This window comes from Trifolium pratense, linkage group LG2, assembly GCF_020283565.1.
Source record: "Trifolium pratense cultivar HEN17-A07 linkage group LG2, ARS_RC_1.1, whole genome shotgun sequence".
In the NCBI taxonomy this organism is placed as follows: domain Eukaryota; kingdom Viridiplantae; phylum Streptophyta; class Magnoliopsida; order Fabales; family Fabaceae; genus Trifolium; species Trifolium pratense.
In genome coordinates, this window is record NC_060060.1 from 1,308,909 (window position 1) to 1,336,836 (window position 27,928).

At 34.2% G+C, this 27,928-nt stretch overlaps 1 protein-coding gene across 1 annotated transcript; it reads right to left on the reverse strand.

Moving 5' to 3' along the window:
• Positions 1–15,937: 15,937 nt before the first annotated feature.
• LOC123910884 (elongation factor 1-alpha) lies at positions 15,938–18,655 on the reverse strand. The gene is made up of 3 exons (XM_045962168.1): positions 18,502–18,655; positions 17,203–17,674; positions 15,938–17,103 (listed from the first exon to the last, which is right to left on the reverse strand). The coding sequence occupies exons 2-3, from the start codon at positions 17,662–17,664 to the stop codon at positions 16,222–16,224; spliced, it is 1,344 nt and encodes a 447-aa protein (XP_045818124.1). The 5' UTR covers positions 17,665–17,674; positions 18,502–18,655; the 3' UTR covers positions 15,938–16,221.
• Positions 18,656–27,928: the final 9,273 nt, after the last annotated feature.

The window sequence follows — 27,928 nt, forward strand, 5'->3', positions numbered from 1 at the left end:
GGGTGTTACCTGGTAATGGGCGTGTCAAGATGGGCGGTGATGCCAGGAACTCTTTTAGTTGTTTGAAGGCTTCTTCGCATTCTGGCGTCCAGGAAAATCTCTCATTTTTCCTAAGAGATGCGAAGAAGTGGAAACCCTTTTCGCCCGCACATGATAGGAATCTGGATAGTGCGGCTATTCTGCCTGTCAAGGTCTGTACTTCTTTCACGGATGTAGGGCTCCTCATGTCTATGATGGCTTGGCATTTTTCGGGGTTAGCCTCTATTCCTCTGCTGGTGAGCATAAACCCTAAGAATTTTCCGGCTTGTACCCCAAAGGAACACTTTGCTGGGTTTAGTCTCATGTTGTACTTTCTTACTGATCCCATGATGTCCAACAGATCATCATCATGGCGACTTCCCTCGGAAGTTTTTACTACCATGTCGTCGATATATACCTCTAAATTCTTCCCTATTTGCTCAGCAAAAACCCTGTCCATCAACCTTTGGTATGTTGCTCCCGCATTCTTCAGTCCAAAAGGCATGACGTTGTAAAAATAGTTGCAGGTATTCGACATAAAGGCTGTATGGCGGGCGTCGGAGGGGTTCATCTTTATTTGATTGTATCCGGAGTAGGCGTCCATAAAACTCAGCATCTTACACCCCGAGGCGCCATCAATTAACCTGTCTATGTTAGGTAGGGGATATGGATCTTTGGGACACGCCTTGTTTAAGTCTGTGAAGTCCACGCACATTCTCCACTTCCCGTTGGCCTTTTTCACCATGACGACATTTGCCAACCATGAGGGGTATTTTATTTCTTCGATGAATCCTGCTTCCTTTAGTTTCTCTACTTCCTCTGCTATAGCGACTCGTCTTTCTTCTCCCACCTTCCTTTTTCTTTGGGAAACTGGTTTTGTGCTGGGTGATATTGAGAGTTTATGTGTTATCACCCCTTCGTCAATCCCTGGCATATCTGAAAGTTTCCATGCGAATAGGTCAGCGTTATCCTTCAAGATTTTGATGATTCGTCTCCTCTCCTCGCTGGGCAACGCTGTTCCCAAGCTAGTTGTCTGGTGAGGGTAATCGCCAATTTGAACCTGCTCCAGGTCTTCTATAGGGCTTACCCTTCGATCTTGGAATTCCTCCCTTGGATCCATATCTGCGCTCTCTATCATGTTTATGCCGCCTGGAGTTGCGGCTTGTCTTCTTTCGAATTTCCCGCTTGCGCTGGAAGTTCGGTGTCGTATCTTTAAGCTAGACTCGTAGCACTTCTTGGCGAGAATCTGATCGCCCCTTACTGTTCCTACTCCCCCATTCTCGAGGGGGTATTTTATTGCTAGGTATAAAGTGGACATGGCCGCCCCTAATGCGTTAAAGGCGGGTCTTCCTATAATAATATTATAGGAGGTAAAAGGAGTTTTAACTACCAGATATCGCACTTTGATAGTTTTGGCGTTGCTGCCTTCTCCAAACGTGGTAAGAAGGGAGGCGTAACCCATTACGTCCACTTGTTCGCCAGAGAACCCAACCAGGGTTCCGGAGTATGGTTGCAATTGCTCTTCTGCTAATTGCATGGCCTTGAAAGCTTCCCAGTACATAATGTCCGCTGAACTCCCCGAATCTATCAGTACTCTTTTTACATCACAGTTCAAAATTTGGACTTGTATCACTAAAGGATCATCGTCATGGGGTGCTACCTCCAAACCATCCTTTGCCGTGAATGCCAAATCTGGTATGTCTAATGGCTGAGGCTGACTTACGAGGTATATCTCCGAGATGGCTCGGCGTACATACCTTTTTCTTGCTGAGCTTGATTCGCCCCCGCCTGAGAATCCTCCCGCTATTGTATTCACGGAGATTCTCCCCTTGGGAGGCTCTCTGCTTGGCCCAGGAGGGTCTCGTGGCTCCTGCCGGGGGACTTTTGGCACGACAACCCGCCCTTGGGCGGCGTCGTCAATAAATTTGCGAAGGTGTCCGCTTTTGATTAGTTCTTCGATTAAATCTCTTAAGCGGAAGCATTTCTCCGTGGAGTGACCTCTACACCTGTGATATGCGCACCAGGCGTTATCGTCCAGCCCCATGGGGATGTTACTGATTCTCCTTGGGGGGAGGTTTGCCAAACCAGTGGCCAGAATCTCATTTAAGACGTAAACCTTTGAGGCGTTTAATGGCGTGAGGTCTTCATTGGCGGGATGATTCCTGAATTCTCTTCTGGGCGGTTGGCGGTAGGGCTTCCCATGGTGCCTCTGCCATGGGTCCCCTTGGTGGCCTCCCGATTTTGGTCGTGGGTGTTCGGGCGCTCTAGTGGCACGGCCCACGTATTCCTTCTCCTTAACATCTCTTTGCCTTTTCTCGGCGTTACTTTCTTCGCCCTTTATATAACACTCCGCCCTCTTGTTCACCTCTTGCATTGACGAGGCTGGCTTTTGGGCTAAGGACTCATTGAAATGTCCCGCTCTTAGCCCATTGTGGAAGGCTGCCACGAACATCTCCTGATTTGGATTTGAGACTTTGATGGTGGCTTCGCTAAATCTGGCGAGGAAGTTACGTAATGACTCGCCATGGTTTTGGCGGATGGAGAAAAGACTGGTTGATGTGACTTTCACGTGTTTCGATCCAGCGAACTGGTGAATAAATTTTTTATGAAAGTCAGCATAACTCTCGATTGAGTTTCTTGGAAGGTTCATGTACCAACGCAGGGCGACATCCTTGAAGGTGCCGGCCAGTAATTTACACTTCAGATGCTCCGGAGCATTGATTATGGCAGTTTGTGTCCCAATTGCCATCAAGTGCTCCCTTGGATCCGTCTTTCCGTCGAAGGTAGGAAGGTGAGGAACCTTGATTGTTTCCACTACTTGGGCATCCCACAAGTGTTGTGCTAAGGGTTGTACGTCCATGACGCCCTCTCCCTCCTCCTCCTCCAAAATCAATTTCGCTTTCTCTTTCTCATTAGTTCTTTCGGCTTCGATGGCCGCAATCTGAGTTTGTAAGCGCCGAATCTCTACGACGGCGGCTTGCAGGGTGTTAACGTTAGAGTTGTCGTTGTTTTCGTGTTCTCCAGCCATGTGAAGATGTTTGATTTTTCGTCTAGTTGCTTGTGATAGGCTGGGATCAAATGATTTTACCGCAGCCCCACGGTGGGCGCCAAAATGTTCTGGTAAAAAACGAGGGGGTTTGTATTATTGATCAAATGGTGTGATTACACTCAGTTCAATCCCAACAACCCTGGGAGTTTAATAAGTCAGAATTCGATCTTCTTTACAGATGAAAATATCAAACTATTTATAGACCATTAAAGCCTTCTTCTCCAAGCTAGGGTTCCTACAAATCCGGTCTTCAGCGCCTTTTCCGGTGATGCAGCGTGAAAGTAGGAATAAAACCTTGGTCTCCAAGCCATGGCGGTTTCAAGGAGTTGGTTTCTTCGTTCCCAAGTTAATCGCTAAGACAGGGAAGGATGAAGATATTTTATTGTCATATGCAAATCCGTCTTATGGGCGTTATCCGTCATTACCCACCTCGCCAAGGCCTTGTATCGCCAAATGGACGTTTGGAATTTAATTGTTTTGGGCCTGTTTCCTTTCTCATATTAATTGGGCTAATTTGATTTTGCCTTTAGGCCCATTGCCCAGTCCAGTGCCCTTAGGGCACATGTTAGCAATTGCCATAAGAGAAAATAGATAGGGAGAATTATTTTTGACAAAGTCATAGTTTCTAGAGGACTTTAATTTATCAATTTCTTCTAAATCTCGTTTCTTTTAACATGAACAGCAAGTTCTATAGTTTCTTCGTGACAAAGAATATAGAGTTAGTGTTTGGATACATTATGAAAAAAGTGATTTTTTTACAAGGATAAAAGTGATTCTTATTCATTTATTTTGTTTGGATATTTGAGATCAAAATTACTTTTAGATGTGCAATTACCAAAATATGTTTTCATGCATATATATTTTTTAAAAAGAAAATCTATTTTGTAAGGGCAATAAAGGCAATACAGAAAATAAATTATTTATATTTGAATATAGTTATTTATATTTTAACAATTTTTTCAATTATTTTCGAAAAGAGAAATACAATTAATCATTTTTTTTACTCTTACCAAATTACATTCAAATTAGGGGCAAAAAGGTAATATCCCGCCATATACAGAATTTTCAAAGGTGTACCATGCTATCAAGTTAAAGTTAATCATGCTTTTTTTTTACTTTTACTTACCTTTTTCTTCTTCTTCATTTCTTATATATTATTACTTCCAATGTTTTAAAACAAGTGTCGTTTAAATTTTTTATGCAGTTAAGAAATACTCCATCCGTCCCAAAATATAAGGGAAAATTGGTCAACTAAAGTTGATGTATCTAGTCCAAATTTTTAACCAAATACATCAACTTTCTTTGACCAATTTTCCCTTATATATTGGGACAGAGTAGTATAATAATATCATTGAAGAAATACTATTCTTATTAAATTAATTTTATTAATTTACTATTTGTGTAATATTTTGAAAGCAGTGTACACTCAATTATTTAAAGATATAATTGAAAGTAAAATTTTATGATTTTAATATTTATATATATTTATGCCATAAAAAAATATAGGATTAAATATGTTTTTGGTCTCTATAGTTTACCATAATTTTCATTTTAGTATACACAAGTTGAATGAAAAGTATGGACTAAAGACATTGGCGGAAAAAATTTCAGGGTCTAAAAAGTGTGAAAAAAAATTTCATGGATTAAAATAAAAATTCTGGAAAACTATAGGGAATAGGGACAAAAATATAATCATTTTGGTCAAGTAAATTAATGATTAGAATTCCATCAGGTGAATAAATAGTCAAGATTCTCTCCATTTTTATATCATATCTATTTTTACCATTTAGACTTTATTTTATTTTATTTTTCTTTATCATATTATAGAAAATGAAGATTATTAATATTGACCGGGTCATTGGTGATTATTAATACTCCTATTTTGTTTCTAGGATGCTTCCTTGTGGAGGCACTACAGCACATGAGTACTATATATATATATATATATATATATATATATATATATATATATATATAGGCAAATGCTAAATAGTGCCTCTGGGGCACTCTTTAAGCCCATAAATAGTAAACTTTTTATAAAATTTTTATTGGAATGCGTAAAGTCAACGTATTGGAAATTGTAGTGTTTAACTTTTTAAATAAAAAGTTTCTTTAAATAGAATGCTTAAAGAGTGCCCCGGGAGCACTCGTTAGCAAGACCCATATATATATATGAGGCAATCTAGTTCTAGTAAAGAGTTGAAATTTACTTTGGTCGTTAATTTCTAGATGATATATCAAGTTATTGTCCATGCCATGTACTATAATAAGTGCAGGACTTTTGGCGTCCGTGATTTAATTTCTTTTGGAGTATTAGGACTTTTTTTCTAAGGTTGGATGTAAATTAACGTTCTTGGATGTCATTTGAAGTATCTGAAAATGAAATTATCTGAAATTAATTAATGCTTTTGGAGTTCGATGTCTTTCTAAGAACTATAGCATTTTTTCAATTTTGTTAAAAAATGTTAACCAGTGCTATTCGGATACTCTTTAAATATTTTTTAAAATTTTTTCAATTTTGTTGAAATATGAGTTGAAAAAGGAATGGTTGGAGTGAGTTATAACCAACCATAACACTGTTCCAAATTATGATTTTGAAAACCTAAACTTGTTCCTAAACCTGAACAAACTCGATAGGCCGTGGGTCAATTTGGATTGAATTTATTTAGAACAAAATTGCGTTGGCCTGGAATATATATGTACAAATGACTATTATTTGTTACTATTTTATTATGAATTTGAAACTATAAAAAAATATAGATTTAGTAATTAAATATAATAGAATAGGATGGATAGCTTAACTAGTTTGAACCAAGGGTTTAAGAAGTTTAGGTGTAAAGGCTTCGGGTAAATTAACATTACTACAACCACACATACAATACAATGTTGTTCACTAAGAAAAAATAATAATGTTAGCCCACTTTCACCCAATACCTCCCATGATTTCCGTTAAATTGCAAATTGAAAATTTAACGAGCCATTAAATATACAACACATTCCACTCACAAGTTTCGTCATGCAGTAGCGTCACTATATATAGCACTGCTCTTTGTGCGAACCAAAATTGTATATATATATATATATATATATATATAGGCAATCCCATGTCAACCCAAACCCTTCTTTGATATCCGGTAATTATTTGGACGGTTGTTTTGTCAACTTATTTTACATCAAACAAAGTTGAGACCAACCTAAAACCATCAAACTAAAACGGGTCTCAACTTATTTTATATGGTAATGATTTGGTAGATTATTAGTCTCTCTCTTCTTTGATATCCGGTAATTATTTGGTCGGGTTGTGTGCACAAACCTAGTATTAGAAAAGAAAGAGACTAATAATCTATCAAATCATTGCAACAACAAAAAAAAAGTGTCTAACAAATCTAATGTGAATGAATCCCAAAGAAATATGTTATTAATAGATATATAGGAAACGAGGGATAAAATAATATGCTAAGCAATAACATTATTAGAAATGCATCTAATTCTAAAGGATGACTTCAAGCAACTTATAAACCTTCCCCTTCGCCAAACAAGTTCCCGGAAACTTTTTTTGCCGCCATCCTCCGCCATAAACTTCGAAAGGGTTACCGGTTCCTTCCGTTCTTGCCTCATCTTCATATCACTCAGTCCCATTTGCAACGGAAATTTCACAATCCCAAACATTCCAGTGTAACTCTTTGTATCACTATCACTTCTCTGCCACCGGATTTCCCTCGCGGACGGGGACCGGAGTCCAGCAATAAACACGTTTTTCCGATCAGACGTGTTTTCTCCTTCCGTGTATTTCCTCTCCGATGCTGAACCCGGTTCAGTTTTGCGACTTATAACTTTTCCACAAAAAATTACATCGTTTGGTAATGTATTAATAAAACCGTTGTTAAACTCGAAATCGGATCGAGTTGTACTCGGATGAGAAACGGATCCAGCTTGAAGTAATTTCTGGTAGCCTTTCATAGTTTATGAAACAAAAACCAAAAGAGTTGTGTCGTTAATGTTGTTTGAAAATGAAACACAACACTTAAGTTAGATACATATTTATAATGTATAGTTTCTTGTGAATATTTTTCTTTTTTCTTATGAATAATATATAATATATCGTTAGTTAGGAAAATGAAGGAAGAAATGTGTCATATATGGTCTCGAGTGATACGAGTTTTTCAATTTCTAGAACTTATATTAGAGAAAATATAGAAAAAGAGGATTATTTGACTGGGTCATTGGTGGTCATTTATACTACTATTTTGTTTCTAGGATGCTTCCTTGTGGAGCACAAATGAGTAATACTTTTTCGGTAATAAATTATAAGTAAAATTCAGTTTTTTAGATTTATTGTATAATTAATGTATCTGATATAACCAATTGTTAGTTGGTTCAATGATGATTGACGCTGAACTTGGTAGGGAGGACCACGGTTCGATCCCCTACAACTGCGATCGGGAGGGGATAAAACCACTTGATGCCAGAATTGACTCCCGAACAAGATTCAACTGGTGGTATCTGATATAAAAATTACCAAGTTATATAATGAACATGAAATGACTCACTGTTTTAGATATCTTAATTATATAATAAACTTAGAAAAATAAACAATATTTTTTTTTAGGGAGGGAGTATTGACAAATACAATTCTTGTAATTAATCAAAAAAAAAATCTAGTTCTAGATTTTTTTTTTTTTTTTGGACTAAAAATCCAGTTCTAGATAGTAATAGCAAAGAGTTGAAATTTACTTAGGTCGTCATTTCTAGATGATACAAAGTTAATTTCTCCATATTATAAGTGTAGGGCCAACTGCTTCAGGACTTTAGGAGTCCCTGATTGATTTCTTTTAACTTTGAATTCAAGATATTTTCGTTTGATATTGTTATAAGGTTAGATGTAAATTAAGATTCTTAGTGTCATTCTAAGTATAAGAGATTATCTTCTTGGTAGATTTAAGCAATATTCCTCTTCCCAAATTATGAGGGAAAAAATTCAATTTCTTTGTCCCAAATTATAAGAGAAGAAATTAAAAAAAAGATTCCAAAATTTATTTCTATTTATTCTCATAAAATTAAATTTTAATTGTATTTAATTTTATTTCTCTACATCAATTCCCATGAAACTTATTTCAATAAAAATATAAAAACATATACTCCAAATTATTATGTTTCAATTTTTATTAATAACTGTGATTTTTATTTTTATTTTTCTTATAATTTGGGATAGAGGGAGTAATTTTTTAAATTTTGTCTAAGATAGGGCATGAAATAAGTTGAAGGGTAGGAAAAAATATCTAAGGGTATTTTTCGATAAGTTTATTTGAGTTTATCTATTGACGTAAATTTTATGAAACTGTGTGAGAGAACTTCTGAAAATAAGTTATGACAATTTTCATGAAAAAACTCAGCCTAATTTTATAAGTTCTTCGGTATATCTTATAAAAATAATTATGCACCAAAAAAAAATATTTTTATTTTTCGTTACAATAATAAACTTATACTTTTTTTTTGGAACAATACATAAGTGTTTTTTATAATATAAGTGTTTATACTATAAGCCACAAATAAATTGTTTATCCAAACACATTAATCGGAGAGAAGTTTTGATCAAAATGGAGGTCCAAATAATATTGGCTTAATTAATAAAATGGTCCCTTAAAGACATTTTTGGTTTCATATTGGTCCCTTAAAGAAAAAAAAGTCTGAATAGGTCCCTTAAAGACATATCCGTTAATCAGTTTGGTCCTATTTAGACCTCTTTTTAGGGACCAAACTGATTAACGGAGATGTCTTTAAGGGACCTATTCGGACTTTTTTTTCTTTAAGGGACCTATTTGAACCTTTTTTTCTTTAAGGGACCAATCTGAAACCAAAAATATCTTTAAGGGACCATTTTATTAATTAAGCCAATAATATTTCTAGGTATGCAAGGTGAGCCATCGCGCAGGGCCTCAAACATTTAGGAGCCTCTAATTATTTATATCGGTCTATTAAAAATTTAATATATGTAAAAAATTAATAACTTTGTTACTACTAAAAATATTTTATTACTGAAGAAAAAAATTAATAGACACGCTCTTAATTTTATAAGTAACTTATGATTGATTGTAAAAAAGAATCAACATTACAAGGAAGTTTTTTTTTCGTTAAGAAAATGTAAAGTTGATAATGATATTAGATTGAAAATATATTTTAATTTTATTGATTAAAATATGTCGTTTTTAGATGTTATTTACTATGATGACTATTTTTTATGTTATTTATAATTTAAATAAAAATGACCTTTTTAAAAAAATTGAATTTTTATTAAAGATCCATTTTTAATTATCAAACAAGGCCTCCAAAAGTTTGACAGCAAAATATTTTTTTTTATAGGAGCAATTTTTTTAGAACTTCAATTGATTACTTGAAGTAGTATTTTGTAAGTTCGTTTAGATGGGTTGGAACAAAGAGCATTATGTGAGGGTTCGATCCTCGTCTTGGGTATGGAGTAACTTTAAATCTCTGGGTCAGCTATCTCATCTTTTGAGGTACCTCCAATCTAATGAGAGGAATAGTCACTGCGTTCGGCGGTGAATACCCTGGTCTCGACAAAAAAAAGAGCACCGAGTGAACTGAAAATAAAAATTCTAAAGATGTAAACACGAGGAGAATGCTAAAATGAAGTGGTCAAAGGTATTGGTGCCATATTTATAGCATTGTTTGTTGTTGCTTTAAAGCTATGATATGAGATTTTAGAACATGACGAAGTGAGCTTTGATATGTGGAATTGAGAGCTGATCAGTTGTGCTAACAGTTGCATTTATCTCCTTTTAATTGTTTATTTATTAATTTAAATAAGTGGAAATTACTCACTAAATGGAAATTACTCGCTAAGTGCACATTGCGGTAATTTTCCATTAAGTCTAAAGTGTGTGGTATATCCTTTAGTGGGACAGTTATCATTGCACGTAAAATGCTCTTGTGATGGACAAAAGTTAAATATAAAGTGCAGTCCCTTTTGTTTTTGGTTCCTTAAATGTGACATTTCTAATCAGTAAAAACTTAAGCCAAAGGGAGATTGTGGAAGGTTTAGAAGAGTCTCAACATCCTCAAGCAAGTAAGAGCAATCCTCAGCAGGAACAAGTTTTAAGCAAGAGCAATGGCTTAAGGTATTTCGGCTATTTAAATTCAATTTTGTTTTCGCTATTTTAAGATAGAATTTCGTTTATGAAATTGTAGAAATACACTAATTGCTAACAATCATGTCGTTGTTTTTTTTTTTTTTGCTTAAATGTTACAGTACTTGCTCGTTAAAACTTGCACCAATTCTTGTACTCCCTCCGTCCTAAATTGGGGGGAAAAAATCACATTTATTAAGAAAATGTAAAACATGATAATTTGAGATAAGTTTTTGTGAGTTTTCCTTGGAATAAGTTGGATAGGAAGATGTAAAAATATTTTTTATTGGTTGTTGTTTTTTGATAAAATGATAGAGAGAAAATTAAATGCAATTTGTATTTAATTTTATGAGAATAAAGAAAACAAATTCTTTAAAATGACTTTTTCCCTTATATATAATTGGGGACAAAAAAATAGGTTTTTTCCCTTATAATTTAGGACAAAGGGAGTAAGTTTTTATATTTTTTTTCATGGTACAAATAATCAATTTTTTTGTTTTACTAAATAAATAATCAATTTGTTAGTCTTAATTCTCGTTAAGACCACTTATTTTTTAGATTATTAGATTTTGTTACACTCACCAGACACCGACACGACAATGACACTTATAATTACACTAAATTGTATCATTTTTTAAAATTATTTTCGATGTTCACGAGTCAGTGTATGTATCATATTCAATGCATGTATATGTGTCCGTACTTCATAGATTATTGAATCAATTTGCCTACGTATTAGTTTAACATTTGAGTTTGGGTGAATTGTGCCATATTAAATATTACAATGCCACTAAATTTGAAATCAGAGGACTTCACATTTGTTTGTGTGAATTTTTCACTTTGTTTATCGACAAAAATTTTAAAAGATAGATTTAATTTCATATTTGGTTTTTAAGTTTATTTAAAGTTTTAATTTGGTCTATTACGTTTAAAAGTTTTAAGTTAGTCCTTTTAGTCAAATTTCTATTAAATCGTCCACGTAGCTAACAAATTTGCATACGTGGAAAACTTAGAAAGGTATTACGTGAAAGTTAATTTTAGACGAAATTAACTTAAAATTTAACGGAAAGTTAGATGAAATTAACTCAAAATTTAACGAAAATGACGAATTATGTTAACATTAATTAGTAAGTAAGGGATCAAGTAAGGGGTCAACTTAAAACTCTTTAAACAAAAGGGACTAAATTAAATTTTAAAATAAACGTAAGTGATCAAATATGTCATCAAACCTAAAAGATATCTACCAAATCATTGCAACACAAACAAAAAAAATTACTGAATCAATAGTTAATGGTTAATGAATGAATGAACAACAAAGAAGAAAGATAATTATTAGGGAAGAAAAAAACACTAAAAAGAAAAAATTCTAAGCAATATTAGAAATACATCTAATTCTAAAGGATGACTTCAAACTACTCATAAGCGTCCTCCGATGCCGGACAAGTTTCCGACAACTTTTTTCGCCACCATCCTCCGCCTTAAACTTTGAAAGTGTCATCGGCTCCATCCGCTCCTGCCTCATCTTGATATCACTCAATCCCATTTGCAATGGAAACATCACAGTCCCAAATATTCCAGTGTAACTCTTCCTATCACTGTCACTTCTCCGCCACCGGTTTTCCCTTCCAGAAGGCGACCGGAGTCCAGCAACAAAGACATTTTTCTGATCACACAACTTTTCTCCTTCCGTTTGTTTCTTCTGCAATGCTGAACCGGGTTCAGTTTTGCGACTTATTACTTTTCCACAGAAAACAACATCGTTTGATAGTGAATTAATCAAACCGGTGCCAAATTCGAAATCAGGTCGAGTTGTATTCGAGTGAAAAATGGATCCGGGTTGAAGTAATTTCTGGTAGCCTTTCATAGTTTATGAAACAAAAGCAAAAGAGTTGTGAATGCTGTTTGAAATGAAACACAAGACTTGAGTGTTGAGAACATATTTATAATTAAAAAAAATTATGAGTATTTTTCATTTTTCTTACAAATATTATTATTATATAATAATTAATATAGCTAAATATGACTATAGGAGTAGCTAGTTCAAAGGAAATTAAATGAAGGAAGATATGTGTGTCATTTTTGGTCTCGTGTGAGTAACGTTAGGGAGAATCCGTGTTTTTTAATTTCTAGAACTTGGAGAAAAGGAGGATTAATTGACTAGGTCATTGGTGATTATTTTGCTTCTAGGAAGCTTCCTTGTGAAGTACTAAAACAAGTATGAGGCATTATAGTTCTAGATTTTTTTGAGCAAATATACTTCTAGATAGTAATACAAATAGTTGAAATTTTGTATACTATAGTAAGAATTTTTTGTTGGGCGTTATAACAGATAAGGACCGTCTGATAACAATCGTGTGATTAGAATCATTTTTAGTAATTCTTTAAATAAGTTAATTTGATCGTCTGATCTGATAATTTTTTTTAAAGGATAGTATAAAATAGTGTGAAACTGTATGTTTTGCTTACTGCGGACAATCTGGAAATTTCTAAATGTATGATGAAAGTATATGTCAAGTTATTAATTTCTCCATACTATAAGCGTAGGGCCAACTCCTTCAGGACTTTTGAGTCCATGACTAATTTCTTAAGTTTGATCCAGCTAAAAAAGTATTTCTTAAGTTTGACTTTCATGTGAATTTGATCTGATCTTATAAGTGTTTTCGACAAATTGAAACCTCTTTTTTTTTACTAAGTAATTTCTTTTTTGTGTGAATATTTTTATAAGTAAATTTGTTCTCTGCATTTAAACTTTTTTGCATGAGCGTGGGTAGTGAAGTTGTTTGGAGTCTCACATTACTCAGGTTCAGAGACTATCGAGTGTACAAATATGTTTGGAAACCTTCGCTTTTTATTGTAACAATGGGTATGATTGGCCTCTAGTAATGTTTTCTCTTTGTAATCCATGCAGATATGGCACAATCTAACTCAAATGGAGCAATCCTTCTTTAACTCTAAGGGTAGAAGTTGGCGCGATAAGTGGAATTGGATGCTAGAAATACTTGTTGTGTGTTTGATTTGTCGGTGACTAGAAATAAGTTTAGTAGAATTGAGTTTGATAGAATTGATTTTGATTAAAAGTGAGTTGAACATAATTAGTTTATGTTTGGATACATTAATGTAAAAGTGGTTTTTATCAACTTATGTTGTTCGGATAAATTGGATCAATTTTGCTTTTGAATGTATAATTACTAAAATCAGTTTTAGTAAAAAAATTTTTTTGTAAGGGTTTTAGTATACCCCGTCTGTCCCAAAATATAAGGAAAAATTAGTCATTAAAAGTTATGTATTTAGTTAAAAATTTGGACTAAAAATACATTAATTTTGTTTGATTAATTTTTCCTTATATTTTTTTTTTGACTAAATAAAAGATATTCATTCATTCAAATTGATAAGAGTACATCGATGCAATACAAATCAAAATCGCTAAAAACAAAAAGGATGAATCTGCGAACAAACTCACAGTATCCGTGTTAATAGCATCAAACGGCATATTGCAAAAGCCTACATATTTGACTATATTGAAGTTTCCGGAACATTCATGTCGCCGGATCTGTAGCGTTGATGGTACAAAAGTCATTGATTGGATCTGCACTGGATCAACCTTAATCTTCAAACCTGAAACAAATGAACACCGCACAAAGACGGGACAACAATACTCCGCACTAAGACGGGACAACAATACTGAAAATCAAAACAAAGGATAAAATCGCAAAGATGAAAACAAAACTATAAGACTTAAACTATGTGAAAATCACTTATTTGTATTAAAAAGCAAGAAGAAAAAAATATAAAGGGGTGATTTTAGGCCAAAAATTGACCTAAAACCACCCCTCTATGGGTGAGAGAAGAAGAAGAAAATCAAAAAGAGTTTTAGGGCCGGCGGTGGTTGTCGTATATTTTGAGAGGGGGAGTATGTGTTAAACTATAATTTTTTTTTCTATTTTAAATGATTACTAAATTTATGTTAGTATTATTATAAAAAAAATATGTTGGTATTATTCTGTTCCAGAAACTCTTTAATTTTTATTTTTTTGGTCTTAGAAACTCTTTAATTTTTAAAAAATATTAAAAATAATACTTTTTCATGTTGATATACAACTTTTTTAATAAGCTATGGTTGTACTACTTTATTTAAGTAGAGTTTTTTATTAAATGTAGATATACTAATATTTTGCTGTAAAACTAAAAAAATGTGACGTAATGAAATACATACCCAATTAATTAATAAGAACTGAGGATAATAATGAAATAACGAAAAGATGTGAATGCCATACACTAGAATCGAGTATAAACCAACGCAGAAGCTTCAAATATTATTTGCTTCGTTTAGAATCGATTTTGGGCATTAGAATTGCGTTGTCCTATCGCTACCCAAACAGCTTCACTAAACAGGAAACTCACGTTTAGTGTCAGCAACGTGCGTTTAACTAATTGAGGAAAAACCACAAGCCGACAGATATAGCATTTAAGGGTACAATTCTAACGTGCGTACAAAGAATTCAGTTTAAATAATATTTGTATCATTAAATGCTATATATTTCTAAGATTTTGGGCATTAGAATTCAATTGAGGAAGAACCACAAGCCGACAGATGTTCATCATCCGATTCTTATAGATTTGTCTATTCAGGTATTCCTAATTCTATAATCTTGATAAATCAACATATTTTGTTTTACTTCCGCAATAAAGTAAAATTATAGATTTAATCTTTATATTGTTGAGCATGATTTATAGAATTAATATTAAATTAACTCCAACCGTAATTGTACAGAGCTGAAATTTATTTGGCCGACAATTTTTAGATGATATATCAAGTACTTAAGTGACAACAATGAAAAAGTCATAGCGGACGGTTAAAAATGGTCGACCCAGGAGTGTAGTGTAGCATAAATTAGTGGTGTACGTACTGCAGAAGATTTAGCTTTGGATTTTAATCATCATCAATTATAAGATTCGGTTAACCCATTTGGGTTGGTCTAATTGTGTTGGCTTGAATTCTTGGAACATGTCCCTCTCAAGTTCAATTCCCCATGATATCAATTTCAGTGGATTAAGTCAAGTGGACGGTGAGATTGATCCCCGTCCTAAGGTCGGATACCAAATTTTCAAAATAAAAATTATAAGATTCGATTATGATGCTAATCATCCATAATTAACTACAACAATTGTTGCATCGACTTCAAAAATTAGTACTCTCTAATAGAATACGTTGCAGATTGCTTGTCATGATCTTTGGATAATATACTTTAGACCTAGCAAAACTGTTGAATAAACCAGCAGCAACAACACACCTCATAGACTCAGTTTGGAATCAAATTGTGTTCGATTTAAACTCATTTGTAAATAACCTTTGTTCCGGTAATCAAAACATGTTATACAAACTTTAAACAAAACTACACATACTTAAACTAGCCAAGAGAATTGCAGGCATTATCAAAAGCATAATTAGACACACACAAGCATTCAAGAAATTTTGAAAAAAATTCAAAGTCAAAAATATTGGGTAGATAAAGCTCTTGAAAGATATAACATAAAAACATTTTGACACAAACTCAGCAACAAATATAAATCTGAAACGCAGTCCCTGCAATTGTAAATCAAATGCATCTTTTCTAGGCAAAATTGCAGGCAATTCCACCTAACATGCATTATCAGCCACACAACAATCATCATCATTTATCAACAGATATTCAGAACCAAATTAAAAAATCATACAGAAAAAGGATGGACCAAAATGACTTATAATTTAATTTAAATGCAATCCTTCAGCAGCAAAATTAAGATATAAACCTTAAAGCTGCCAATGAAAATGGAGTTCTTAAGACACTGAATTAAAACCAAAAACTATACCATCTAAAACAAACAGAAATGAAATTGACCATCGGATCAAGTACCCAGGTCTGTAAGTTTAGCATGATTAAACCGGCAAAAACTTTGAAGATAAAACTGGCGATATAAAGAACTAAGACTCTGAAAAAGAACAACATATGCAGCAACCATGGTGTGAAATCATTTCTTCTTGGCAGCAGCTTTGGTGACCTTGGCTCCAGTTGGGTCCTTCTTCTCAACACCCTTGATGACTCCAACAGCAACAGTTTGTCTCATGTCTCTCACAGCGAAACGACCAAGAGGAGGATATTCAGAGAAAGTCTCAACAACCATGGGCTTGGTGGGAATCATCTTAATGATACCAGCATCACCATTCTTCAAAAACTTGGGCTCCTTCTCAATTTCCTTACCAGATCGTCTGTCAATCTTGGTGACAAGTTCAGCAAACTTCACAGCAATGTGAGAGGTGTGGCAATCGAGCACTGGAGCATAACCGTTTCCAATCTGTCCAGGGTGGTTCATGATGATAACTTGGGATGTGAAGTTGGCAGCTTCCTTAGCAGGGTCATCCTTGGAGTTGGATGCAACAAAACCACGCTTAAGATCCTTGACTGCAACATTCTTAACATTGAATCCAACATTGTCTCCTGGAAGAGCTTCAGTGAGAGCCTCGTGGTGCATCTCAACAGACTTAACTTCAGTTGTCAAACCAGTGGGACCAAAAGTGACAACCATACCGGGCTTCACAACACCAGTTTCAACACGTCCGACTGGCACAGTTCCAATACCACCAATCTTGTAAACATCTTGCAATGGAAGCCTGAGTGGCTTGTCTGAGGGTCTCTTGGGCTCGTTGATCTGGTCAAGAGCTTCAAGGAGGGTTGGTCCCTTGTACCAGTCAAGGTTGGTGGACCTCTCAATCATGTTGTCTCCCTCAAAACCAGAGATTGGAACAAATGGAATTTTGTCAGGGTTGTAACCAACCTTCTTCAAGTATGAAGAAACTTCCTTCACAATTTCATCGTACCTAGCCTTGGAGTACTTAGGGGTGGTGGCATCCATCTGAAATAAAGATTGAAACCAAAGTCAGAATCTGAAACACAACATAACATAACAAATAGTAAATGATAATAACGTATATATCAGAAGCTAGAAATTTACCTTGTTACAACAACAGATCATCTGCTTCACTCCAAGAGTAAAAGCAAGAAGAGCATGCTCACGGGTCTGTCCATCCTTAGAGATACCAGCTTCAAAACCACCAGTGGTGGAGTCAATGATAAGGACAGCACAATCAGCCTGGGAGGTTCCAGTAATCATGTTCTTGATGAAATCACGATGTCCGGGAGCATCAATGACTGTGCAGTAGTACTTGGTGGTCTCAAATTTCCACAAAGCAATATCAATGGTGATACCTCTTTCACGCTCAGCCTTAAGTTTGTCAAGAACCCAGGCATACTTGAATGACCTCTTGTTCATTTCAGCAGCTTCCTTCTCGAATCTCTCAATCACACGCTTGTCAATACCTCCTAGCTTGTAGATCAAGTGACCAGTTGTGGTTGATTTTCCAGAGTCGACATGTCCAATGACGACAATGTTGATATGAACCTTTTCTTTACCCATGATGTCTTAACTGCAATTCAAAAAATTCCTCAAGTCAGAACTTATTTCATTTGAAATAATTCATAATTTATGTAAACAGCAACTAGCAAATAGTTTCAAAAGTCAGAACTCATATTATTTACAAATAATTAATTTCAATAAGCAAAATAACAAAAATTGAACACAACACAACAAATCAACAAGCTAGAATCCAACCCTGCTCACTAATAGCTAACAACATCAAGTTCAAAATCAGCTTAACCAAATAAGAACCAATCAAATATAAAGTATAAAATCAGCTTAACCAAATAAGATATAATCAAACATACAAATCAGCTTCAACGAACATGAAATTTATAATCAGCTTTAACAAGTAAGATCTAATCAAACATCAAGTTGAAAATCAGCTTAACCAAATAAGATTCAATCAAACAGATGAATCAAATCAAGACTTAACTATATATAAATGAATACCTCCAGCTCAAAATATTAACAAGTTAAACAAGTGACTGATTCAATATAACTATATAACATACAAATACATAAACAAAAAACAAATCCATTTCTTAACAGATCCAAGATTTAACAACATAAAAATCAAAAGCTCATAACTATTTAAACAACAAATTACCAGATCTACAAATTTACATAAACAATCGGTTCAAATAGCTGAAATGAATCAAATATCACAAGCACAAATCGATTAATTCATAAATAATAATTCTGTAGCTCAAATGAATAAGAAAACACTCAAATTAATCAGAAATGAACCGAAAAAACTGAGAAAACAATCATATAAACTATAAGCAAAGATACATAGATCGAATAAAAGAGATGAGAATCGGAGGATGATGATACCTGAGCTGGAAATGAAATGAAAAGTTGCTACTCGTTCGGAATCCTCAGCCGCAGAGAGAGACTGAGAGCTAGAAGAACAAGTGAAGAGTGAAATGAAAAACCTAGGGTTCCAACTATTTTATAGTGAGATTTTTAGGTATGGATTAACGTACTTTTTGTGACGACGTCGTTTCGTTGAGGTTTCATAACTTGATGACATGGGTTGGGCTCTCGTACGAGCATGGCCCAAATTAATATCCCTACATTTATGTACAAAATCATTAAAAATATGCTTCTTTAGTTAGGATTAAGGTCTCGTTGTCCCGGTCGTTGTCCCGGTGAGTTTAGCTCAGTTGGTAGGGACATAGTGTTATAAATGTATGAGCCGGATTCGAACCTCGGTCACTTTACTTATCCGTCTTTAAGGTGAAATTTCTAGCTAATAGGCTACTTGACAAAAAATTTATAAACAACTTATGCAAATATTTATAGAATTAGAGCTTATAACATAAGAGTTTACATCATAAATTTTTATGCTAAGTACTTGCATAAATTTAAGTGTTTGAATGTATTTAATTACAAATATAATTGACTCAAAAAGATGAATTTAAAAAATAAAAAAAAGATAAATGGAATATTTTTAAAAAGATAAGTGTAAAGAAGAAAAATATAATTGTATAAAAATAAGAAGATAAGTTTAAGATTACTTAAAATAAATTTTAAAAAATATGTTAATATTGTGTAGAATATAGCATGCGGGAATCGAGTAGGATACTTTTTCATAAGTTTTATGTTAACCATAATGATAAGCATATTATGAGAGCTTATTAAAATATGGCATAAGTAGTTTATGAAATTGTGAACACTTTTTATTAATTTACCCAAAGACTAAGGGTTTGTTTGAATTAGCTTATTTTTGAGCTTATGCAAACGACTTATGCAATATAAATTAGGTTTTATGTTATTTTATAGGTTTTTGAGAATTGTATTTTTATAAGATATTTTATGATAAACTATCTTGATAAATTTATAATAATAATAAGAATAATAACACATAAAAATTGCATAAACTGTTTGCATAAGCTCAAAAATAACTTAATCCAAACGGACCCTAATACAACAACTTGTATTAGTAGATTGCTTCAAAAAAAAAACTTATATCAATAGATAAGCTCACATGAGCTTAAAATAAGCCAATTCAAATGGGGCTTTAATAAGTTTTTGAGTTTTTATATTTGTATTTGGAATATTATAAGAATCTCTCTTGTAATTATAAACTCAAGATGTTCAATGTCCAAATCGATTATTGTGTTAATTGCAAGAGATTTATTGAGAATGACTGGCATATATTCTCCTGTTGCTCTAAGGTTGAAGAGACGTGGACTGACATGGATTGTGGGAATTTAAAGGTGACAAGTTGAAAACAGAAGATTTCGTCAAAAAAAAAATTAAAATTAAAATAGAAGATAGTTTTTTACTTTATTCGCCATCTTGAATCTTTTACGCGACAAAACTTTTGTATGTTTTTCATTTGATATACATATACTCAGTGATTCTTTAAATAAATAAATAAATAGAATTTTATAATTGTATTTTTTTCAAAATAGAAGGAAACCAAAAATTTTATATATATATTTGTAATTAAACAAAAAATTACAATATCTATATTTTTCTAAAATTTAAAGAATAAAAAAAACTTAAATTTCCGTGCATATAAAATTTGATCAAAGTATTTTGAGAATCCTTATTAATTTCTATTTAACGGGAATTGATTTTTTAAAATATATATATATATATATATATATAACAACCAAATATATATACATATTTATCAAATCTTTATATGTTTTATTTCTCAAAATAAATTTTAAGTACAAAACTAATGAGAATCAATAACTTCCAATTTACATCATAACCTTATACACAGTTTGACCGTAAGAGTAACTCTAGCAATCCGAAGAGATGAATACATTGTCCACAAATCAAGACTGCATCTTTTAATTTTCAATTTTAAAATCAATATTACTCTTGCTTAAAAAAAAAAAACAATGTTACTCTGCCTTGATTTTCTTAATTGGCATAATTATATAATGACCCCTAATTATAGGTTTTCAAGTCCCGTATATGTATCAATCGAAGAATAAAAATCCAGAAACTGTGTATATACGTGCATACATACAATATACCAAAACATGATACACACATTTACGTTTCCAACAACAAAGGAAAAATAGAAAGGGAACAGTCATATATGTAATAATCCGTACATACTGTGGTAAATACTAAAAAACTAGAACCTGACAAGTCTATCACTTAAAAACGTCGTGTACGCCCAAAAAATTGATATTGTAAATTCAATAAAATAAGTTCACCCAAATTTCATAAGAATGAAATCCAATATGCTCTAATATCACTTTGTGGTGGAATTTATTTAAAATTAGTATTAAGAATACGACGAATCCATGAGAGAAACACTCCTGAAACACAAAGAAAGATAATCGGATGACGAGCATCTGTTGGCTTGTCCTTAGCAATCTTCAGACGAGAAGAAGAAGCAATATGCATGTATGGTATGTTGGGGACCATAGTCTTTATATATTGTGATAATCAATTAGGGTTCTCCGTTCTTGTTATCCTGGAATGAGTCATCCCGACATCCACTTATATGGAGCTTGTAATGAGGCCAAATGTGACACAGCTTCTAGAAGAGAATGTGTCAGCAGCACAATCACATGGGGATCCACAAAATGTGCTAGAAATGGAAACAGTTGAGGAGAATAACAAATTGATGGGACCACGTAGAGGCCAAAGAGCAAGAAAATCGCACAGCATGTGGAAGACGTTTTGCAAATGATTCCTTATATCTATCCTACTCCACATTCTTATCTCATTATGTGTAATTTGAGTGTAGTTGATATTTCTCTCTCTAAAGACTCTCTTAATTTACACTTGTTATTCATTTCTCTGTTTTGAGATCTGGATCTATCCTTTGATTAATGCAATTGCCTTCATTTCCTTCCTTATTCGCATAATAGAACTTTTGTCTATTACATTGGTGCTTTCATCGCATCATGGCTAGTAGTAGTGAGACCAAAACTCCGTCAGCTCAAGAAGAGATGCTGCTCTTTCAAGCTACTATACTTGAGCGCATGGAGAGAATGGAGGCTAGCTCTGATGCAAAGTTTGACAAGCTGTACGCAGCGATGGACGTACTCATCAATCAATCACCAAAGAAGCAACATCATGGTACTAGAGCTCCGTTTCAGGTGAGAAATGTTAAGTTAGAATTTCCCCGTTTTGAAGGTACGAATGTGCATGAGTGGATCTTTCGTGCTGAACAATTTTTTGAGTATTATGATACTCCTGACTTAGATCGATTAACAATCGCATCGGTTCACCTTGACAAAGACGTGGTACCATGGTACCAAATGGTGCAACGTACACATCCTTTCCAATCATGGATTGAATTTACGCGCGCCCTTGAGTTATCTTTTGGTCCTTCTGTGTATGATTGCCCTCGTGCTACTCTGTTTAAGTTGAATCAAACTGGAACTGTGGCTAAATATTACTTGAAATTCACCACATTAGCAAACCGTGACTATGGTTTAAGTAATGATGCTTTGATTGATTGTTTTGTGAGTGGCTTACACGATGAGATTCGCCGTGATGTATTGATACACACACCCTCCTCATTGGTGAAAGCTTTTTCCCTAGCTAAAATTTATGAAGAAAAATATACTTCAACCACAAACCAGAAAAAACTCAATACTACAAACTACTCCACCAACAAACCCTCCTATAAATCTGAAATTCAAACTAGAGATTCAGCCCCCATCCTTCAAACACCTCCTACGAGACCTATGAGTCAATTTCAAAAAAATCCTAATATCAAACGCTTATCTCCAGCTGAGAGACAAGTTAGAAGAGATAAAGGACTCTGTTATTGGTGTGATGAAAAATTTTCATTCACACATAAGTGTCCAAATAGGCAGTTGATGCTTGTTCAAGTTGATGATGATGAAGAGGACAAACTGTTTGATGAAATGACTCAATCACCAGATATAACCACAAATAGTCTTACCACCAATTCACCTGAACATCATTTGTCTTTAAATGCTATGAAGGGAAACAGTAATATGGGTGTGCTAAGATTTGCAGGATCCATTGAACATATCAATGTGCAAATCTTAATTGATGGAGGAAGTTCAGATAACTTTTTGCAACCAAGAATTGCAAAATTCCTCAGATTGCCAATTGAACCAGGTCCTCAATTGAACCAGGTCCTCAATTTAATGCTTTGGTAGGCAATGGAGAAGTAATGACTGCTGAAGGGGTAATACAGAAATTGCCTCTTGAAATACAAGGTCACGTGCTAGAAGTACCTGTATTTCTTTTGACTGTAGCTGGAGCTGATGTTATCTTAGGAGCATCGTGGTTATCTACACTAGGACCACATGTTGCAGATTATGCTTCCTTAACATTGAAATTTTTTCTCAAAGGAAAATTTGTGACTTTAACTGGGCAAGCAGTTACCAGACCCTTACCTGCTCAATTTCATCATTTTAAAAGATTGACTAAAACAGATGCTATTGCTGAATGCTTCACCATTCAATGTCTTAAACCTCATGAAGAGGAGGACATATTCAAGGATTTACCTACCAACATTGAACCAGAATTGGCTATTTTACTGCATACTTACAAGGAAATATTTAAAGCTCCTACTGCTTTACCACCACACAGGTCTCACAATCATGCTATTCCACTTATGGAAGGAACTTCACCAGTGAAAGTCAAACCTTACAGATATCCCCACAGTCAAAAACATCAAATTGAGCTGATGATACAAGAAATGCTACAGCAGGGCATTATTCAGAATAGCACAAGTCCATTTTCTTCTCCAATCATTTTGGTAAAGAAAAAGGATGGTACATGGAGGTTTTGCACAGACTATAGAGCATTAAATGCTATCACTATCAAAGATTGTTTTCCCATTCCAACTGTAGATGAGTTACTTGATGAATTATGTGGTGCAAAGTACTTCTCCAAGTTAGATTTAAGATCAGGTTATCATCAGATATTGCTTCAGCAAGAAGATAGACACAGGACTACCTTTAGAACACATCAAGGACACTATGAATGGCTAGTTATGCCATTTGGTCTCACTAATGCACCAGCAACATTTCAAAGCCTCATGAATCATATTTTTCAACATGCTTTGAGAAAATATGTCTTAGTTTTTTTTGATGATATTTTAATATACAGTACTGACTGGCAGGAACATTTGAAACATGTAGAACTGGTACTGAGAGTGCTACAAGACAATACTCTATATGTGAAATTATCCAAATGCAGTTTTGGAGTAAGGGAGATAGAGTATTTGGGACATGTAGTAACAGTGCAAGGTGTATCTATGGATAAAGATAAGGTTCAAGCTGTGTTGAACTGGCCTACACCTGTGAATATAAAGTGTAACGACCCAAATTTATTATTCACTATGTAAGTGTTTATTTATTTGGTGACGTGGCTTTTAAGTAAGATAGTAACTTTAAGTTATTTATCGAGAGATTTAGTTAACGCGCGAGTTAGTGAGAGTTAACGCGAGTTGAGCCGAGCAATTGGGCTTTTGGCCCAATGGGCCTTGACACAAAGGAGGGGGGCGCTATTTAGCCTTGTTAGAGAGAGAAGTTGCTCATTTTTTCTTTGTTCTTGAGAAAGTAGAGAGAAGGGAGAGAAGAGGAGAGCTAGGGCAAGAGCTTCAAGGAGAGATCCAAGAGCAAAGCTCGTGAGTTCGTCGATCTAAGGTAAGAGAGTAGATTTCATATTCGTGGGTGACTCGAGGAAGGGGAGAATGTCGATTTCTCCTCACCCGAACTTCCTCCACCCCATTTTCGTTTTAGTCTTGAATGGATTTTCTTAATGGAAATTGATTCTAAGGTTCATAACATGCTTAACATGCTTTTAACATGATGAATGAACGAATTTAATGGTTAAAAACGAGTTTTATGAAAGATTAAACTCAAGAACTTTGTGTTCTTGAGAGTTTTGAGTAAAAGTGTTCAATTCTTACTTTTTCGATGTTTATGATGTAGATCTATGAAATGAACCGTCCTTTTGAGTCTATACATGTTGGTTACACCTGAAATCAAACTCATTTGAGATTTATAACAAGAAAAATGGGATTTATGAGTAGATTTTGAGTTTTTGTAAAAAATGAGTCTTGAATCATAAAATAAGTGATTAAAGATGGTAACAAGTTGTTCTTAAGTGTTTTTTTTGATCATATATAAATGTGGTAAATGATGTATGTGTATTTTTGGGTCATAATAAGTGCTTATATGTGAAAATAAGTGATTATTTGGCCTTTGCTCAAGAAAACTCGAAATCACTCTGCGTCCTGAGCCTGGCTCAGCTTTTTCCAAGCCTGGCGTAGCTTTTCTGGGTAGCTTGCAGGTCCCTGAGCCTGGCTCAGCTTTTTTCGAGCCTGGCGTAGCTTTTCTGGGGAGCTTGCTGGTCCTTGAGCCTGGCTCTGTTTTTTCCGAGCCTGGCTCAGCTCAGTCAATTTCTGCGTTGACCTTTGGTTGACCGTTGACTTTTGACTTTTGATGGTTTATGTACCCGAAACCCATTTTACTCGATTTTTCGCGTAGATTCCGATTCCGGAGTTTGTTTTGTGAGATAGTGCATGATTAATACAATTAGCTTATATTTTTGGTATTGTGTTAAAATGCAAGTGAATACATTGTATGTAATAAACGATGTATGTTGATGGTATGATTAATTGTGTTCTTATGCAATTATTTGTTGATGTTGTGTGATGATTATTGATGATGTTTGTTTAAATGTCAAAGAAGTATATTAAGGTGTTAATCAACTTAATAAAGAAGGATATTAGGATTTTGTTATTCTAATAAAGAAGGATATTAAGGTATAGTGTCATCTTAATAAAGAAGTAATGTTGGATAGTGTTCCACATTAGTAAATGAAGAGCTTAATGCTATTTATTGTGAGTGAATTCATGAAATACATACATGCATTCATGAATATATGTGATATTGGATATTCCAATAAAGAAGGATATCGGATTATATTTATCCGATAAAGAAGGATATTAGAGGTGAGATACTCTAATAAAGAAGATGGTACCACATGCATTAGATATGTCTAGGGGACATAGCATGAAGATTGTGGCATTAGATTGCATTAGGATATGTGTACATTATTTGATATTTGATATGTGACACATATGTTTGGAATTTGTGATAATTGTCTATGTGTGTTAGACTTGATGTTTGTGTTGATTGTTCGATGATTTTAAATGTAATTGGCTTCAATATCTTATGAATTATGATTGATATTTGGTTATAACCTTTCGTAGCTTATAATTGAATGAGGTTAATGATGTATGCTGATAAATGAAGTATATGCATGATATATGAATATGCATGAATGATGGTGATGTATATGTATAATGTATGATTATGCATGTTTTATGAAGAAGTGTTTAAGTACCGTTTTACTTACACTTATATTTTGAGTATGTTATCTAACTCTCTTTTATGTGTTATGTGCTGGACCGTTGGGGGTCCAGATTAACAGGTTTTGTGGTTATCGATGTCGAGTCTTTGGTGAAGCTCCGCTCTGATTGTGACACGGGAAAAGGGTGTACTTAGGGTATAGAGTCTTTATGACATTCTTGTATTTATTTGAAAAATTGTATCTTTCGATAAAGGGGATTATTTTGTATAAACAAACATTTTTACTAATTAACTACATTAGTATTATTATGATTGAAGAGTGTAATGCTCGAACAATGACTTTCATAATAATAAACTTTGATTTTTCCGCCGCGTATTTTGAAAAGATTTATAATGGTAGAATTTTATTAGAAAAATGGGTTTGGGTGTTACATAAAGCAACTCAGAGGGTTCTTTGGTCTCACAGGTTATTACAGGAGATTCATTCAGTCTTATGCCAAAATAGCATCACCATTAACTGACTTGTTGAAGAAGGAAGCTTATGTGTGGAATGACAAGGCAGAACAAGCTTTCCAACAATTAAAAGTAGCTATGACAACTGCTCCTGTACTTGCTTTACCTAATTTTAAACTTCCATTTATTTTGGAAACAGATGCCTTAGGGATAGGCATTGGTGCAGTGCTACACCAACAAGGCCACCCTATTGCTTATTTTTCAAAGAAATTGGTTCTTAGGGATCAAAAGAAATCTGCTTATTTTAGAGAAATGTTGGCAATAGCTGAAGCAATAGCAAAATTTAGACATTACTTGTTGGGACACAAATTCATTATTAGAACAGATCAAAAGAGTTTGAGGAGCTTGATGGATCAATCATTACAAACACCTGATCAACAACAATGGTTGCATAAATTTTTAGGCTATGATTTCACAATTGAGTACAAGCCTGGCAAGGAAAATTTAGCAGCAGATGCCTTGTCAAGAGTCATGGTGTTGGCATGGTCTGAACCAAAGTGCCTGTTCATTGACCAAGTAAGACTAGCACTTCAAGATGATCCTGAAATGGTAGAGATCATCAGGAAATGTCAAACTGCTAAGGCACCAATTCAGTATTCTACGAGAGATGGCTTATTGTATTGGAAACACAGATTGGTGATTCCTAAAAACAATGACTTGGTGCACAAGATATTGTTTGACTTGGTGCACATAATCACCTATTGGAGGACATGCTGGTATCACTAGAACTATGGCAAGAATCAAATCTCAATTTTACTGGCAAAATATGAAGCAAGATATCACTGATTATGTGCAGAAATGTGTGGTGTGTCAACAAGCTAAAACCACAAACACATCTCCAGCAGGGCTATTGCAACCTCTTCCAATACCTGCACAAGTTTGGGAAGACATAGCAATGGACTTTATCACATGCCTTCCTCCTTCTTATGGAAACACCACTATCATGGTTATAGTGGATAGATTGACTAAGTATGCACACTTCATTGCTATGAAATCTGATTATTCTAGTAAATCAGTTGCAGAAGCATTTATGCATAACATTGTCAAATTGCATGGCATGCTTAAATCCATTGTATCTGACAGAGACAAGGTTTTTACTAGTGCTTTCTGGCAACAACTATTCAAGCTACAGGGGACCAGCTTAGCTATGTCATCTACTTATCATCCACAGTCAGATGGACAAACAGAGGTACTTAACAAGGTTTTGGAATTATTTCTTAGATGCTTCACATTCAACAATCCAAAGTCTTGGTTTAAAGTGATATCTTGGGCAGAATACTGGTATAACACAGCATTTCAAACCAGTATAGGCATGACTCCATTCAAAGCATTATATGGAAGAGAGCCACCATATTTGGTTAAATATGAAGCTCATGAGAATGATTCACCAGCACTGCAAGATGAATTGAGGGGAAGAGACAAAATTTTGCAACAGTTGAAGAGCAATTTGGAAAGAGCTC